We start from the raw sequence: 18,706 nt of genomic DNA on the forward strand, positions 1-18,706 counted from the left end.
TATTTTAACAAATATTCTAGCTGACTCAACATTTTAGTATCATGCATCTGGCAAAGTAAGAGATTTATAAATGGCAAGAGCTGCATTGCAGATAAGATTGATTTCGGCTATATATGTGGGATTAAGGTATATTGGACATAAATACACTGAAAATTTTTATGAGAGTACAGTTCCATTAAATCCTGGTACTTCTTGGTAATATTAAATAATATATTGAAATTAACAGAACAGTGGGGAATATACATTTAATGGCAGAAATTCTAGCAGTTTCAAAATGGAAACTGGATGATGATCCTTTGATAAAAGAGTGGCTTAATAAACCTGTTTACAACCAAATTCTTTCTGTACAAAGCAAAGAGAATCCGTCACATAAAAGGAAGATCTTTATGCTGGGGTTCTTGTGCAAAATATCGGGGAATCCAACATAATTTTGTATTAAAAGGTCATTCATTAGCCTGCCAGTTTCTCTGATAGCACTTTTTCATGCCTTTGGAATACCTTTCGTGAAAGTTCGTTATTTTGCTTATTAGGGAACATGTTATACTTAACTATTAAAAAACAAAAGGTGCTGTTTTCTCCACCTCAGAAAAGTTTCATTTTAGGTTCAAGTTTATTAGAAGCAAAATAAAAGATGATTTCCCCTACCTTGGCTAGGTGTTCGTGCTTACGTTCCAGCTCTCGAATTTCTTGATTAAGAATCACTACCACATGCTGTGGTTGGCTCCTACATTTACTGCAGATGCCATGCTGAGTCAATTCATCACACACAGGACAGTGTAGAGTGGTGAAATACTGGGAAATTGTCCCTTTTCGGCTTTCCTGCTCGCTGTGGGATGTGGTAGCAGCTTTCTGGATCTACAGGGTTTAAAAATATTTGATACATATGAGTGATAACTATTTTTGCCAACATACGTTGATCAAATTTACACCTTCTCAAATTAAAGATTGCTGGGTCTTGGCATCCTACGTTCCCAAAGACGTATCAAAACATATCAACAAGTCCATTCAAAACTGTTGGAGCTGAGATTTTTCCTATGACCACTAGGTGGAGCTGAACACCCATTTTGAGATCAGCTCCACATGCTATAAGTGAAACCATTCTTGAGAGGCTGCCCACACACAAGGTTGTTCATATCAGGATGGATGAAAGCCAGCCCTATTAATGTGTTGTGGAAATCCACCTTAGATACCTTGTTTCCCATTTGGCCAACTAATTCCAGGTGGGAACCAGAGGTATGAACAATCTGAGGTTTGGGTCTATAGCAAGCAAACTCCTTGTCTGCATATACATAACCTGTAGGTGTGTGTTTTGCTTTATTCTTTCTTTATTGTGCATTGCTATTACTATGGGTAGTCTTCCTACAACCCTCTTCCTAGTAAGTCTTGCATCAAGTGATAAGGGGTTGGAAGGAAAATCTATTTGTTAACCTGTCCCAAACCTGTTAGTGATTCATCAGGTAACTGGACCTTCCCTCCCACAGCAGCCACCGGCTCACATTGGTAGGAATACCCTCTACCCTCTCCATTTGGTTGAATAACACTGATAGTTGGAGAGCCAATTCAGTAACCAGGAGAAGTACTAACTGTTTTAAACTACAGTGGTACCTTCAAGTTACAGACTCCGCTAACCCAGAAATAGCACCTCGGGTTAAAAACTTTGCTTCAGGATGAGAACAGAAACCGCGCAGCGGCAGCGGGAGGCCCCATTAGCTAAAGTGGTAGCTCAGGTTAAGAACAGTTTCAGGTTAAGAACGGACCTCCAGAACGAATTAAGTTCTTAACCCAAGGTACCACTGTACTTATCTATAAAAACTCCATTCCAGCTGTAGCCATATCCAGAATTTACTATTTCACCTACTTACCCTTGGTAATTCATGATACCAGCTGAAAACATCTATGCCAATAAGTGATAAGATTCTAGCCAGCGGAGGAAGAATTTGTTTGGTGATGTAGTAAGTGGCATTCAGACGCAGGTTTGGATCCTGTAGAACCTCAATCGGCCGCCTAACCAACTGTATGAGAGGCAACCCCGGCATGCCATACACAATGACATAGGGCACCCTTTCACCAACTCGTGGCTCAGAACGCCGATCATAGGCAAGCATCCTTCTGTTGGGACAAATAAAATAATCTCAAAATATATGGCCCACAAATGAGAGAGCCAGATCTATGTACCTGTTTCAACTCCCATTAATAATCTCCATATATTCTTACAACTTTCCTATCCGTATTGCCAGTTTGCACAGCAACATTAAACACAAAGGAAAAAATGAAACAGCACCTTATGCAACCACAGAATAATTCTAGAAAGTGAGGACATATTTATACTCACCACTGCACCTTAGGGCTGAGGCTGCATTCACAATGGTTTATTCATTTCCCCCTACATTTCCCAGACTGTTAATTTCCGCTTTGTATTTGTGCTTTCACATGACATAAAGCCACTTCCAGAAACAAAAGAGGTTTAGGGCTCATTTACATGTTATTTGCTTCCAGAAAAAAAATCTGTTTGCAAACAAGTGCTAAATTTGCACTATACTGTATTCTGCTATATTTGGTTATATGGGAGGATGGGTCAGCCAGAAGCACTTCTCATTCTTTGAGGAAACCCCCCAGCCTCACAAACAGGACCCCCCTACCTGAATTGTCTGTCTGTTCCGCGCTTAGCACCCCTCTACTACTTTGGGGCTCTTAGTCCCCCCTTCAAAGTTGAGCGCTATGAGGCCCCATACTTTTGCCCAAAGTCTGGAGCCTCTGACAGAACCACTATTCCAGACTTTTCCCTCTGAAGGAAGAGTGCAGAACAAGCTGTGGATGTATTTAGGACCTGGCTGATGGAAAATATATCTATCTACAGAATTGTCACACTGGGAGTGACCCCAAGGGCCATATAGTCCAAACCCCTGCAATACAGGGATTACAGCTAAGGAGCTCCCACTGATCCATATTTTATATTTTAACGTAATAAAATCCTGATATTCTTAGAAGTATAAATTTTGTAGTATGTATTTAACACATCTTTGAACTCCCATAGCGAGAATGATTTAATATAAACTAAAATGATCTCACAGTGCCATACATTATATATCCTTATTACCTTGTGATTTCTAGAGCTGGTACACAGGCTCCAGGTCTGTATGTAGAACTTCCTCTGTACTCCTTTGCAAATATGAAATCTTGCATGCTGGCCTTCCCTTCTAATAATTTCATGCACTGATTTTGCACATACTGCTTGATATAACTTATATCACGTGTTTCAAACAACAACTTGATAGAACACTCAAGCATCTGAAAAAAGTGTATTAAAAGAGATTTCATAAGTCATTTGAAACACCCAAGGCATTTTAAACATTCCCATTCTGAATCCCTCAACGTTCACCATTGGAGTTTCCCCCCTAATACAGTGGTGCCTCGCAAGACGAAATTAATCCGTTCCGCGAGTGTCTTCGTCTAGCGGTTTTTTCGTTTTGCGAAGCAACCCTATTAGCGGCTTAACGGATTAGCGCTATTAGCGGTTTAGCGGCTATTAAAGGCTTATCGGCTTAGCGGATTAGCTGCTAAAAGGCTATTAAAGGCTTAGCGGCTTAGATAAAGGGGGGGGAAAGCGAAAAAAAAATCTCAAGACTCGCAAGACATTTTCGTCTTGCGAAGCAAGCCCATAGCAACTCAAAAACGGAAAACCCTTTCGTCTAGCGGGTTTTCCGTCTTGCGAGGCATTCGTCTTGCGGGGCACCACTGTATGTGGAACTGATACTGTACTAAAAAGAACTTCTGAACACAATAAAATGCCTATGCCACTTTACCTTGGAAACAGCAGGGCAAGAATCTCTTCTTACAGTTTCTATGCCTTTTGCATCAAATACTGGGTCCTTCTGTTCCAGTGATTCATACATGTAACCAACATACCTCTTCTTGGTTTGCAAAATACATGGCAAATAGACCTGCAATGCAAAAAAAAAAAACTTTGCAAGTCTAGATATAAGAAAAATTGAGGCAAACTTCTGGACTGAACGCTTTTCTTCTTTACTGCTCATAATTAGACCCAAGTCACCCATAAACTATATATCTACATTACTAAGCAACATACTCTATTTTAGGCCCTAAGCGAGAGGATGAGATGATAAATTTGTGCATGCATGACAGGCTTTCTCAACTCAGAGAAGCTTCAAAAACAGCCATTTGAAGAGCTCTTTTTGTGTGTGGACTAGGGGCTAGAAGGGAGGATATGGAAGCCCTCATTGTGTACATGTAAACACTTGGATGCACTGAAAGAGTTTCTGTTAACCATAAAATATTTTCAAGCATATTTACATTTAGAGCAGACTTATTTCTGAATTTGAAAAATGTTTCATTTTTCCTAAATTGGGAAAAAATTAGGCTGGATGTTTGTTAATCTCTAAATGCACATCTTTGTCCTTATTCAATTAATGTACAAACATCTCATGTTATGATTCAATCAACCTGATCACTGTGCTAGGCAGAACTGCAAATGTATTCATAATACCACCAGACATGGACAGAAGTATAATGCAGAACATTCTCTGACCCTTTGGGTACTGTGGAGTTCAAAAACCATTTACCATGCAATTTTATTTGTTTTATTATTTTGTCAAGTTTTTCTGACAAAATATTTTCTCCCTGCTCACACCAATAAAAAAGGAGAAAGACGGCCTTGCCCTCAGGCATAAAGACGACAAAGGGAAGTGTAGCAGAAGGAAAAGATAGAGAAGGAAAATCAGTTTGACAACAAAAGAAAGTGATGGATTGTAAAATAGGCATTTAAATCCAACTGAGGGAAGTCTGATCTTTCCTTGCAGTTTTAAACCACCTATTTCATGACACTGCCATCTTGCCTTCATTACTGACTTTTTGGGCAGATTCCAAGAAACCCCAGAGCTGGACTTTAATATTAGTACCCTCTCACAAATCCCTTCTGGAGAGGAAAATGGGAGATTTTTGTTCTGGGTTTGATGTCCTGCAGCAAAGCAGAACAGCTGTGTGATGAAGGTCACTAAGGACACTGGCATTTCTCCACATGTCAATGAGGTTGGCAGTGAATCAATGTAGAGCAATAGTGGAAAAGCCTCAGTCAAAGCATGTTAAGTTCAGTGCAATTTCTGTGCAAAATTGCATTCATTTGTAGGGGGAGTGTGCACACACTCACTGTATTTTTATGTTCATGTGTGCCCCCTTTGTGGGGTAGGCAAAGATGTAGCTTGGCTTTCCTGCAGAAAGCAGGACTGTTGTGCATGCACTGATGCATGGAAAGTTCAATCCTGCTTGGCGTAGATGCATTTTTATAGGCAGACTTTTTTTTTGGGTTTGGTTCTTTAAGTGGTAAGCTAGCAGCTCTTCCCAGGTTTGCTTTCCCATCCAAATTCCTTCTCCTTTTAACACTTTGTTTCAAATATCTATTTCTTAACTTGCTCATTATGTCACTTTCTGGAAAGGTGTCCTGTTAAATGTTGCAGTCAGGCAACACTCAGATTTCTCTTACCTTTTCAAACTTCAGTTTTACTGGTTTGGGGTTGGTAGCTGTTACAGCTTCAGCAATTTCCTGGCCAATCTTAAAAGACTGTTCCTTGGTAGCTCCTTTCAGTAGTACAAACATGCTGAAATAAGATAAGGGAAATCAAGAAATGACTACAGTCATACCTCGGGTTAAATATGCTTCAGGTCGAGCGCTTTCGGGTTGCGCTCCGCGGCGACCCAGAAATAACGGAATGCGTTACTTCCGGGTTTTGCCGCTCACGCATGCGCAGTCAAAATATCACGCGCATACGCGGAAGTGGCGAATCGTGACCCGCGGGTTACATTCGCTTCAGGATGATAATGGGGATCTGGAACGGATCCCATTCTTATCCAGAGGTACCACTGTATTTAGCTTTCCCACTCTAAAAATATTCCAAAAGTATGGCAACTTTTTTCTCTCTCCTTGTGACTAAAAACAGAAAATGAACAGGTAAGCAATTGATATTTGTTATTTATTAAATTGGTATAGTGCTCTTCATCCATAGATCTCAGGGCAGTTCACAACATAAAAATCCAAGATAAATACACAAAAGAGATATATCTGAAGTTTGTAATGGAGTGGATGTGGGATGGTGAAATGAAACTTAATCCTAGTAGAACAGAAGTCATCTTAGTCACGTTATATGTGGGGCTACCTCTGAAGACGGTTCAAAAACTTCAGCTGGTGCAGAATTCAGCGGCCAGGTTACTCACCAGGACAAGAGCATGTAACGCCAATCCTGGCCTGGCTGCACTGGCTGCCAATTAGTTTCTGGGCCCAACTCAAAGTGCTGGTTTTGGCTTATAAAGCCTTAAACGGCTCTGGACTACAATACCTCAAGGACCGCCTTTCCCCATCTGAGCAGACCTAGACTCTACGATCATCATCTGAAGCTCTTCTTCATCTGCTTCCACCATGAGACGTTCAGAGGGTGACAACACAAATGGACCTTTTCTGTAGCGGCTCCCTGTTTATGGAATGTTCTCTCCAGGGAGGCTTGCCTGGTGCCTTCGTTATCTATCTTTAGGCACCAGGCAAAAACATTCCTCTTCTCCAAGGTCATCAGCTAATTAAATAATTATGGCCTTTTAAACAGTGTTTGGGATATTGTTTTTGTTTGTTATTATGTTATATATTTTTGTGTTTTCATAATGTAAACCGCTCTGTGGTCCTTGGATGAAGGGCGGTATAAAAATGTAATTAAAAAAAGTGTGTGCATGAAATAAACTTGTTGTTGTTTAGTCGTTTACTAGTGTCCAACTCTTCGTGACCCCATGGACCAGAGCACGCCAGGCACTCCTGTCTTCCACTGCCTCCCACAGTTTGGTCAGACTCATGTTTGTAGCTTCAAGAACACTGTCCAAACTGTTGTTCAGACTTTCTTTCCTCAAACACTTCTGCTGCAGGAAGAACACATTTTCCTTGCATTCAAAATAAATAATTTTGTTGTTTCTTCCAGCTAGCATACCTATTGTGCATATTAAATTCCTACTCTGGTTTAAAGGTTGCATATTACAAATCTACTAATTTCTTGTAAGGGAAGGAAAGGCAGTCAATGACATATTACTGGTTGGAAAATCTCCCAAACAAAAGAATAGTTTTAATTACCTATCTGTGTCTCCATATACAACCCGCGCTCCCCATTTTTTTGTTTCGTTCACCAGTTTTATTGCTCGTTCCAAGGTTTCTCGGGCTTTGTGCACAATGCTATCACCAATCTGCAAAATATAAAGATAAACCTTGATAAAATCTTTCTTGTGGACAGATCATGCATTTATCATTGTTTTAGGTTCCCTGGTCACAATTCAGACATTTCTGTAACTCATTCTATAAACCCTGTAGAAAGTTTGATCTTTTTGATTAACAGCAGCCCACTTCTTCTCCATAAGACAAAAGTTTCAAAAGTAATTTGTGCTGAAGTTTGCAGAAGGCATGTGTGTGATAACTTTAAAAATAAGAAAAGTCAAACTCTCTTGACTGTGTCCAAATAGCTCTGTGGATTGATGCATTCATCAAGATGAAATAGCCACTGCACGTTATTAGTAAGCATGCATATAGATATTTCAAGGGCTAAGCCCAGGAGCTGCATGGGAGCAATGTTCCCTTGTCCAATTTCTACCAATATTGCCTGCTCCTGCATGCTCCCAGCCTGTCTTTTCACACTGTGCAGGACAGTCTCCTCAGTCTTCCAGAGTAGTTTTCAAGTGGGCACAAGAGAGGAGCAGCAGGAAAGCCTTGTGGCATGAGTCCTCTTATGCTTGTGTAACTCTGGATCCAACCTAAGGTGTTTATAAATCTTTAATTGCATGTCTTCCTCAGGACCCTCTGAAGTCATTGTTCTTATTTTACAATCAGAGAACTGAGGTTAAGAATCAGCTTTTGCCTTAATGTAGGTATTATTATAGTGAAGAAGACTGGGAGCATTGGCTCCTAGTACGTTTCCGAGCACAATTCAAAGTGTTGATGCTGACCTTTAAAGCCCTAAACAGCCTCAGTCCTGAAGGAGCGTCTCCACCCCCATGGTCCAGCCTGGACACTGAGGTCCAGCGCCAAGGGCCTTCTGGCGGTTCCCTCATTGTGTGAAGTGAGGTTACAGGGAACCAGACAGAGGGCCTTCTGGGTAGTGGCGCCCGCCCTGTGGAACACCCTCCCTTCAGATGTGAAGGAAATAAGTAGCTATCTTTAAAAGACGTCTGAAGGCAGCCCTGTTCTGGGAAGTTTTTAATATTTAATGCTGTATTGCTTTTAACACTCAATTGGAAGCTGCCCATAGTGGCTGGGGAAACTCAGCCAGATGGGCGGGGTATAAATAATAAATTGTTGTTGTTGTTGTTGTTGTTTTCTTGTCCCTGAAATATCTTTACACTTTACTTTCATCACTTACCTCTACACATGGCATCCTTCCAGAAAAATTAGCAGAAGTATAACCAAATGTGACATTTGCTATGAGCTTAAGGCCAAGCTGACGTGCTTCAAGCATTCGAGTGATGGCTTTGTCATTTTTATAAGCTTTCATTGATTGCTTCACCATGATTCTAGTCTTCAGAATTTCTTCTAACATTTTCGGCAATATACCCTTTCTTACTGAAGGCTGCACAAAAACAACACCATTAAGAATTAACATTTAATAATAAAAAAATATGTTTAGCAGCAAGATTAATTCTGTTTATTGTAGGGTGGTTTACAGTAGACCACTGTTGGGTCAAATGTTTGTAATGCTGCTTATCAGGTTATTTTTACACTACTGGTAACCAGGTAATTTTTCCCTCTGGGGGTTAAGATGGAGTATGAGTTTTCTCCCCCCACCCCCAGTGGGCCAGAGCTTTGTCTGCCCCCACTTTCATGCAACAACTTTGACAGCTGAGTCAGAGCCACCCACCTGTCAATCATCTGATCAAGTGACTGGTAGGTGGCCAGTCCCACCCACTTGTCAAAGTTGATCTGTAGGGTGGTGTTCATAGCAGGGAATGTGTGCTGACAAAGCAAGCACCAAACAGTATCAAACTCTCTGCTCATCAGCTGAATAGTGGGTTAAATCCTGCTGCTTAACCTGCAGGTGCCTGTTCCCAGAAACATCCAGACTGAGCAGGATTTAAACTCCCTGCATCAGCTAACAAATATGGGTTAAATCCTGCTTTGGTTGTGTACGCAGAACTGGGTGGGGAGGAGGAGCATACCTAAAGCAGAATGGAACCTTGCCATCTCACCCATCACCTGCTATTATGTGCACATTGGAGTGATATCAGCTGATTGACAGGCAGGCATGGCTTTGGTGAAATGGCCTTGCTGGCATGTGCGCTGGTTCCCCATTCCTACTGTAGATACTGCCTCCTGTTTATTAATATCCTTAACATATTTACAATTCATGCTTCAGTGTCTTTTTTCTTCCGGAAAGCAAGATAGAAGTAGAAATAACAAGTTAAACATAAAATGTCAACAAGAAGAATAAAGCATTACCTTAACAAAAGCAATTCCACTGGGTGACACTGTGATGTCATGACGAAGTTGATATAGCAAATCAGGAGATACTCTCAGAGAAGTGCAGCCAAACTTAAATTCATCGTATCTGGAAGATAAGACAAAGTGTACTGAACCCTCAAGTAACATCACAGACTAACTGCTATTTATAGACAAGATTTATCCCATGCTACACACTATTTAGTGCTATGGCAGCATAAATACAGTACCTGTTTTAATTTTACATCAGATTTGTATCTCTTAGTCTCTCTCATGCTCTAGCCTTCTCCTATGTTCTTATCAGCAAATAACTTACAATTTAAAGATCAATATTAACAAAATATTTCCTTAGAGATAATGATATTGGAGTGTGCCCACCTTCCAACATCCACTTCACTGAGTCCTTGTATCATCTGCAATATATATATTTGAAACACACCTTTTCCTCCCATATTTCATCTATTTATTCCTTGGTATGCATGTGTGGGAGACTGAATCCACTCACCCACATGCAGTCAGAGTTACACACTTGTTTTGATGCACTTCTAAAATTGTATATTTCAAAAATGCTGTTCACAAGTTCTGTCTCTGCAGCCAAGAAGTAGATTAATAGAATTACAAAAAATCCCAGACGACAACTTCTTTTTTTACAAGAAAAACAACTTCCTGGCTGCATGGTTTGAGAAGTGGTGGGCTAAATATATTCCATTTGATCTTTCAAGTACTTATTAAGTAGCAGAGAAAATGCATCTAGATTTTAAATATTTAATACTTACTTTCCCAAGTTCTCAATATGTCCCAAGCATGTGGAATAACAGTAGTTGTATGCTATCACAATAGATGGATATAAAGATTGAAAATCTAGTACAAGGACAGCATTACTGTAGAAACGGGATTCTGGCTCCATTATTAAAGGAATACACTGAGGGGCTCTCATTTGAGCTCGTTGCTGGACACTCGGTGTAACAGCAATGTAATTCATTGGTTTGGCAATACGTAACATCATTGACTCCACACGGTACTACAAAAGAAAAACATTAATTACTGATACTTTTGAACGTTCATGTATTCTTAAAATATATTCCTGTGGTGTGGGGACTAACGGACAATATAAGTGGACTTTGTGAGCCTTTATGGTGGTTAAGAGACATTACAAGTCTGGAAGGTCAAAACATCCCCTGTCTACTACTTCACAGAAGATTTCACTTCTTTTCTATATTCAAATGTATGCCTTGTTAACTGCCAGTCTAGTTTAGATACCCACTGGAGCACAGAAACTGCTTATATTGACCTGTATGTTTAAATTAGAATTGATGGAGTATTCTTACTGTTAATGTCTGCTGACAATGTTTTCATCCTCTTTTCTCTTTCTTGTATTTGCAAATAAAAATTCTATTTTTAAAAAAAATACTGATCTAGTATGGCTATACATTTAATATTATTTTCCTAATAAGCAGCAAGGCTAGTGGCAATTGGATTTTTAATGTCTTTTAGAAATGATCCCTTGTTTGTGAAAACTTCCAAGGTTCAAAACGTGAGAAAAATTCTGAGGTCCCAACAACTTCTCAAAAATATTAAGGACAGCTTACCTGCGATCCTCTTGTTAATACATGCAAGAACTGAATTCCAAAAAGCCTTGCCATTTCACTTGTTCTGCCAATTAAGTCCACTTGTTCTAACAGCTGGAGATTTCCACGGACACGGCTTGTGTAATAATCAATCATTTTCCAGCTTTAAAACCAAATAATAAACGTACAAAAATATTAAAAGTCTTAAAGGATGTTCTAGAAAAAAAAACTTTCAAGGCAGTAATCAACAATTTGCAGCTCTAATAAATTGATGTGCAGCCCTATTAGTTCTCTTGGAGGCTTTTAACTTAAGGTTAAGGTTAAGTCCAGTACCATGGTATCCTTCTGGACCACCTGAATGGGTTGTTCCTTGGTTAATTTTTTGTTCTTTCTGTTGCACCATATCCAGAATGATGTGCTGGGGGACTACTGTTCCACACCATGGCCTTCTCCTCTATGTTACTTAATATATAAATGAAGCTGCTGGGAAGGGCAATTCAGAGCTTTGAAATAAGGTGCCATAGATTTTATACCTTAAAATTAGAAGTGGAGTGACTTACTATGCCACTCATTATTAATTTGATGCATTATGAAAACAATGCACTGTCACTTCTAAAGTAGCATGACTACTTTTTTCTCAATTAGATTGTTTTTTCCTAGCTTCGATAATTTCAAGGTCATTCTTATCACTGGTGCATGAATTCAGCTATCCTAGCAATTAAGGGATAGCAATTTGTTATTTATTGCTTGAATAAACTGGAAGGAAAACTGCACCATGAAGTTCTGTTACACTTGAGATATACAACAATGGTAAAGTCTAGTTAACATGCTACCAGTTGCCACTCCTGTGATCAGCAACCATGTTACATAACTACTTATGTCTGATATTCAGCAATATACAGTATATCTTTGATAATATCAGTACTTCGCACATCTTCACTGGGTCTGTTGAAGTAGCCACTTGATCCACCTCCAGTGGTAAATGGTCATGCAGGAGTGGTATGCAAACCTGACTAAGTCAAAGGTAGCCAACGCGATGGCCTCCAGAGAATGTTGGGCTACAGCTGCTGTCATCTATGACCATAGGCTATGATGGTTGGGGTTGATGGGAACTGTAGTCCTAAATCATCTGGAAGGCACCACATTGGTCAGTGCTGCCTTAACTGATCAAATGATATGGGTAGAAAGTTAAATTGTGCACTACGGATTGGCAGCACATTTGTTATTCTGTCAGCAGCCAACTTTCTTTCATTTTTTCCTTGCTAATTAAGTTTTCATTTGGTTTGAAAACTTTATATACAACAGATCAGACTTTGATTCAGGAAGCATACTTTAAAATACTCGTAAGAACTGGTACTTACCGATAGATATCTGTCTTGTTGTCAAACCAATCAGACAGAACGCGAGAGGTAAACAGTGGAAAGCGCTGATGAAGTATATGAAAGCCCACATTTTCAAAAGTATAGTTAGTTAGAGTCACCTAAAATAAGAGAAGACTTGTATGATCGCATGCCTATATAATTTGTAGAATTACGGGGTATGTTTAAAAATGCTCACAACTTTTACTGGTTATAGCTTACACAGAGTTTGGCATGGCATAGCACAGAACAAGGATTCAGGTTCAAGACAACCACTCAGCTCAAATACTTGGAAACCATCCATGGATAGAAGGCAAGCTCAGGCCCACCTCTATGTAGACTGGTACTATGAGCTATCACTGCAACCACCCTGGGTGTGTTGCAGGCTTGCTAGCCCGTGAGCTGGGTTTGGCTCTGAAGTGACCCCAAGATCCACTATGAGGGTCCTGCAATGGGGAGGCAGCCCCTGCTATGTATTTGACGGTCTTCAAGGTCTGCCACACAGTTGTGATGAAACTACAGGGCAATGTAATCGAATCACCATTGAAGAACATTGCTGTGGGGAAGGCAATACCTTTGTAATTGCTAAGCCAGTTGTGACTATGAGTAAAATTAACCAGCAACTTAATCAACTGTAAGGTGAAGTGTGCTATAAGACAAGAATGGAAGTTGACAGCACTGTTGAGGCCCAGGCCAAGCCAACTTTTCATAACCCAGGAATGGGCTAGAAGGGAAAGGAGGGTTCCCCCTCTGGTTCACACCATGATCTGTCCCCAGGAAGCCAACAGGTGCAACCACTGCTGGTGGGGCTCAGCCTGCAGCGGGGGGGGGGGGGGAGCGCAGATCATCACCTGAACATGCAAAAGGAAGTTCAAACATCCATAAAGTAGACAATTAGAGGGACTAAGGGGGGAAACAACTGGTTTTTCACCAAGAATTAGAAATGTCTTATGGCCATGCTTTTTCATTACATAATCCAGAAGAAGTCACATTAGTTTGCAGCAAAAACAAAGAGACCTATGCCAAGTCAATTGTGGCATAAACCATCAAAGACCAGAGATCATTTTATCAGATGCTCCTTTCTGTATCTGATGATAATGGCTCTGGCCCCTGAAAACATACACCACCATTCATTTGTTAGTCTTTCAGGTGTCATAGGACTCTTTGATTTGTCAACACAGTTGTTACCAGTTATGACAGAAAGTATAATTAATAATATCAGCAAGTGTAATAACCAAGGAATTAGACCAGTAGGCAGCCAGTGCTGAAATGGAACTTGGCCCTTGAACAGAGAATAGGTTATGTGAGTGGAATATGCTATAGAGTAAAGCATCAGCTCAGCAAAATAATGGAAGACTATGATTATAACTACATTTCCGTGGATTTCATATTTCCTGTACTGATAGAAAGCATATGGGAAGAAGGAGATACAAATTTGCAAACTCCAAGACAAGAAAATGGTTTATTATTGAAAATATGGCATTTATTTGAAAGTAGGTTATTTATGATTTTGCCAAAGTTTACCTCATTTCTCATAATTCTCCAGATATTCAGCATAACCCTTCCAACAATGTTTATTTCACTCATTGTATCAGACCCATATTCATCTTGATCTGAAGTAAACCTGTTTTCTTTTTTATCATCTAAATCATTAAAAGAGAATATTTCAGCAACTCAAATCAACTTTAGTACAAATACAATGAAATATTTATCAGAAGGAAGAGTCATCCTCTGAATCTACAAACTAGAACAGTGTGGTCAATCTTTCTGGCAAGTATAACACAACTAAAGGCCAAAAAACTTCCACTAGATAGTATGTTACAGCAAATATGAAAGTCTTTGTGGTTTGGGTTTTCTTTTTATTCTACTTAGGAATGCAGGTCTGATTTTATAATGGAATCTGGTTTGCAGACTCTCCCAATTTCTGTTCACACGTTAAAGTCACCTGTAGCATCTGTAGTGCATATCCGTAATCCATGCACTAGAAGAACCAGAAATGTTCATTATTTTGTGTTTTTAAAATCTTTGCCCTTACAACTTACCGTATTTTTCTGTGTATAACACGACCCCATGTATAAGACGACCCTTATTTTTGGGAGCCCTCAACAGTTGTTTAGCTTCTTTTGTAAGTTCGCTAAGCTGTTGAGCAGCTTTTCAACCATCCCCTGCTCTGGCTGACGGGACTGGTGCCGCAATACACTGCAAACTGGCACTCACCAAATACTCTTCCTAAGCCAGGAAGAGCGGGTAAGCAGCCTCCTCTCCGACATTTCCCTGCCACCGCTATAGCACCAGCCCTTGCTTACTTTGCATATTAACCTGTGTATAAGACAACCCTCAATTTATCACAAAAAATTCAAATAAAATCAAAAAAAGGTCGTCTTATACATGGAAAAATACAGTACTTACTTTTTATCATATTCCAAAGTTACTATTTTATCATATTCCAAAGTTTCATCACTCATATAAATTGTCCAGAAGCAGCATCCACTGCACTACTCATGGTTTGCATGTCACTTCAAACCATAGCTAACCGTAACCATAGTTAAGTGAAAGCTGGGGCTATGGGCTGAAATTGTGGGCACTTTACTTCTTCCTCATTCCTGCTGCTATGTTGCCAAGAGCAAAGCCATGGTTTGGTTTAATGTGACGGATGAACCTGGGCTTTCCCCCCCCCCTCTCTCCAAAGAAACCACAAGCTAAATGCTAGTCCCTCCCCCGCTAGGTTTGTTTGTTTGGAGGGAACAAACCATGAGCCCACAGATGGGCGGGGTTATAAATAATAAATTACATGATGATGATGTAAAACTAACCCAGACCATGGCTTAGCTATCAGCAGCAGGAAAAGAGCAAAGTGCCTGTGATTTTAGCCATGTGCACCAGCACACTGTACTCTTTAAATTACAGCTAAGCTTAACTATGATTTTAAGTAGTGAGGGGGAACCCACTACTTAGGCCCATCAGGATTCCCCATTTGGCCCGTGAAGCCACCTTCTACAAGACACAGCCACCTGCCCTACACCTCATATATGATGTTGGGGGGGGGGAATAAAGTTGCAGCTCCCTGCTGAAAGTGGGATTTGAAGGTACTGAAGAACAGCTGTTCCAGCAAAGCCCTGTACCCTGTCAAGCTTCCTAGTGAGAGACAGTGAAAAACACTAAAATGGGACAGGAACATCGTATTTTTCCATGTATAAGATGCCCCCATGTATAAGACGACCCCTATTTTTTTGAACCCCAAATTAAGAAAAATGAAACCCTAAAATAGAAGTGAAAATCTGGATGATTGATGGTGGCATGTTGTTGATCTTTTGGGGGGCAATTGCCCTCGAAGTTTCCAGCATGAGGTGCATGCAGTGCATTGTGGTGCAGAAGCAAAGGCAGCGACTGCGGAAGCAGGCTCCCAAGCAGGATGCCAAGGAAGAACCGGGGGAAGGCAGGGGGGACAGCAGCAGGAGGGACCGCCTCAGCCCGCCCAAGCCAAAATCCCAGACTTATGCTTAAATATTTTAAAAATTCCCCCAGATGCCCATGTTCTGTGTACAAGACAACCACCAATTTTTTTACTATTTTTTTATAGCAAAACACCTCATCTTATATACAAAAAAATTGGTACTAATGGCTTTATACCCGGAATAATAGTAGAATAAAACCACGGCTTCTCACAATTATTAATAACTTTAGAATTAGGAACCTTAGAATCATAAACACACCTGGAACACGTGAGACCATTTGGCATAAATCAACACCTAGAGCAGCAGCTCTCTGCAAGAGGTATCCCCAGGAATGCATCTGAACTTCATAGCCCAGCAAAATATCTGGATCATACCTAAAAAGAGAACATACATTTTCTTCATAGAACCATGTGCTCTTTTTTGTTTCAGCAAACCTACTCAGACATGTAATTTTAGCATTTCACGTTAACTAAAAGTATGCTTTTAAAAATTACTCATTTTTTCTATTTTACCATCTTATGTCGTTTGTTTTTAATGTTTGCTTTTACAGGTATGTTTTATATTTTGTTGTAAACTGCTTAGAGGACATTGTTGTTCTAGTATGCAGTATATAAACTCTGTTAAATAAATAAAATAATAAACTCAACAAATTTATACTGAATTTAATGCCAGCAGCCTAAGATAAACATGAAGTCTTGCTTGAGTAAAGAAGGAAGCACATACCGTGAGTGAGAAAACACAATCTACACAAAAAAAGGTACTGAGTATGCAAAAGTTTGCCAACTGGATGGGGCTAGGGAGAAGAACTGAATACATTTAATTACAAATAACAAAAATTCCGTATTTATCCCCATGTGGAAACTTGTACCCAAGTGTAAGCATGAAGTGCCCATGTATCCATAGTTTTGTATATCATTCCCTTGGTGCTTTCTCTGGATTAGGTCAAATATGTATATTTTCTAATGACAATTTTGGAAATACAAGCAATTAACCACAAATAACTGGTGGAGACTTCCCTTCTAGTTCCCATGGGGAGGGGGGAGGCTGGGATCCAAAGAGCCAGTTTAGGTATGTATAGTGACATGTTGTTACTTTTAAAACAGCAGGTCCTTATGCCATGTCATAAGCTCCATGTTTGAAACTCCCATTGGTTAAAAAAAGATGTGTCCCCTGGACGGTTGCTGTGTGATACATAATTATTTTGAACTTAGCTAGTAAATACTTTGCCTGCTTTAGATGTGACGCAATATGCTGGTTCAAATGCCAGCAACACTCATACAGAGGCTGCATTTGAAAGAGAATTGGTATCTCCATACAAGGGCCGTTTATACTTTTTGTGACTTGTGTGATCGGGGCACTTCAAAAAAGCATTGCAGTAACCATATGAATCATGGTAGCCAGTGCTTTTTTCTTTAAAAAAATGTTTGGGGGTACTCTCATTATCATACTCATATTGAAATACTGCCCCTCAGTGAGGCCAAACTTAGATTCACAAAATGTTTAGGGGTATGCGTACCCCTCCGTACCCCCAGAAAAAAAGCACTGACGGTAGCCATGTAGAAAACTACCACTTGGAAGCTCTGATTCTCACAAGCAATACTTATAGTGAGTTCTCAATGACTTCAATTCAAATGAGAAAAGAAAATATCACCACGTTTGAGGAATCTGTAATGTTTCACATAAGTAGGGAAAAATTATGGCAGAGTTACAATGTCCAGTAGGCAGAGATAATGTGGGATTTTGTTCATTGAGAGTTTTAATGTTTTGCTTTATATTTTTGTGAGCTGCTTAGAGGCTCTCTTACAATCAAGCAATATATAAATGTTGTACTATATCAAGACTGCTGCTTGGAGCCCATATGACTGAATGTTTGTCCATACAAAATATTTCCTTCACATAAAAAGCTAGACCCAGGTACAGAATTACAAGCTCAGTGAGAATGAGGCCCAAGTTATATACATCACTGCAGGAAAAATGTACACATTTCACCATAAAGCAAGAGCAATTCCTTAGCTCCCTCTGCAAAAGTAACATGCTCTATAGAAAGCTTCATTTGCTATAATTTCATGCTTATCCTTCAAACTGCATTGTCTTATAAAATGATGACACACAACCAGGTAAATTCTGCACACGCAGCAAGGCTTCTAAGGCTCTATTTACAGAAAAAACCTAGACAATGTGCTTCAGAAGCAGCCTCCAACATTGCACTAGAAGCTGCTGCCATGTAATACTGTGGCTCTTTGAATTATGGTAAGTATCTTTAAAATGTTATTCCATAAAACTTTGCTTAACACGTCAGCTTTCTATGCCTCCTAGTGAGCAGAGGTGAGACACTCTGGACATTGGAACTGCGTGATGTGCATATGCTACTCTTGCTCAGTATTTTAATGAAGAGTGACTTTCCTTTTCACTTTTTCAGCACTCTGAGCCTAAACCATGTAGCTTCCCAGCCAAAATCTTATGACTGATAGACTGAGGAATGCCTTTAGTTTAGTTGTTACATACTGGTAAGGATGGCAACCTGATTTCTTCCATGGTTTTCTAATCTGTTATGGCTCAGGCCAACCCACCCACTATTCAAAGTATAGTCTTTGTACCCAGTAGTGGATTGGGATGGGCAGCAGATCAGTGGCCTCCTTAGCCTGTCCCACTGTTGCCACCATTCTTCTGGCTGGCTACTGTCTGAAACTTCAGCAGAGCTGCTACAACTTTGCTGTTATAGTGGTCCTAAAGGGCTCTCTAGGTCATCTATATCTCCATCTGCAGAAGGGTTCTTCCTCAAGAGTGGGCATTGTGGATGCTTCTTTAAGGTTTCAGAGTTTACTGCTAAAAAACTTTAAACAGTATTTGCTGCCA

At 40.0% G+C, this 18,706-nt stretch overlaps 1 protein-coding gene across 2 annotated transcripts in view; it reads right to left on the reverse strand.

Moving 5' to 3' along the window:
- REV3L (REV3 like, DNA directed polymerase zeta catalytic subunit) overlaps positions 1 to 18,706 on the reverse strand; it is a 60,485-nt gene that overhangs the window by 1,445 nt on the left and 40,334 nt on the right. The window contains exons 19-31 of one of the 2 annotated variants that reach the window (XM_081000367.1): positions 16,109 to 16,224; positions 13,920 to 14,038; positions 12,399 to 12,517; positions 11,059 to 11,200; positions 10,246 to 10,490; positions 9,470 to 9,578; positions 8,397 to 8,603; positions 7,121 to 7,230; positions 5,498 to 5,612; positions 3,804 to 3,941; positions 3,098 to 3,288; positions 1,863 to 2,109; positions 646 to 855 (exon numbers count right to left, since the gene is read on the reverse strand). In XM_081000367.1, the coding sequence (XP_080856493.1) occupies positions 646 to 855; positions 1,863 to 2,109; positions 3,098 to 3,288; positions 3,804 to 3,941; positions 5,498 to 5,612; positions 7,121 to 7,230; positions 8,397 to 8,603; positions 9,470 to 9,578; positions 10,246 to 10,490; positions 11,059 to 11,200; positions 12,399 to 12,517; positions 13,920 to 14,038; positions 16,109 to 16,224 (2,068 nt within the window). Of the gene's footprint in view, positions 1 to 645; positions 856 to 1,862; positions 2,110 to 3,097; positions 3,289 to 3,326; positions 3,396 to 3,733; positions 3,942 to 5,497; positions 5,613 to 7,120; positions 7,231 to 8,396; positions 8,604 to 9,469; positions 9,579 to 10,245; positions 10,491 to 11,058; positions 11,201 to 12,398; positions 12,518 to 13,919; positions 14,039 to 16,108; positions 16,225 to 18,706 lie in introns of those variants that run through there. The other variant, XM_081000368.1, reaches the window with a different exon arrangement.

This window comes from Podarcis pityusensis (assembly GCF_964106645.2).
Source record: "Podarcis pityusensis genome assembly, chromosome: 3".
Lineage (NCBI taxonomy): Eukaryota > Metazoa > Chordata > Lepidosauria > Squamata > Lacertidae > Podarcis > Podarcis pityusensis.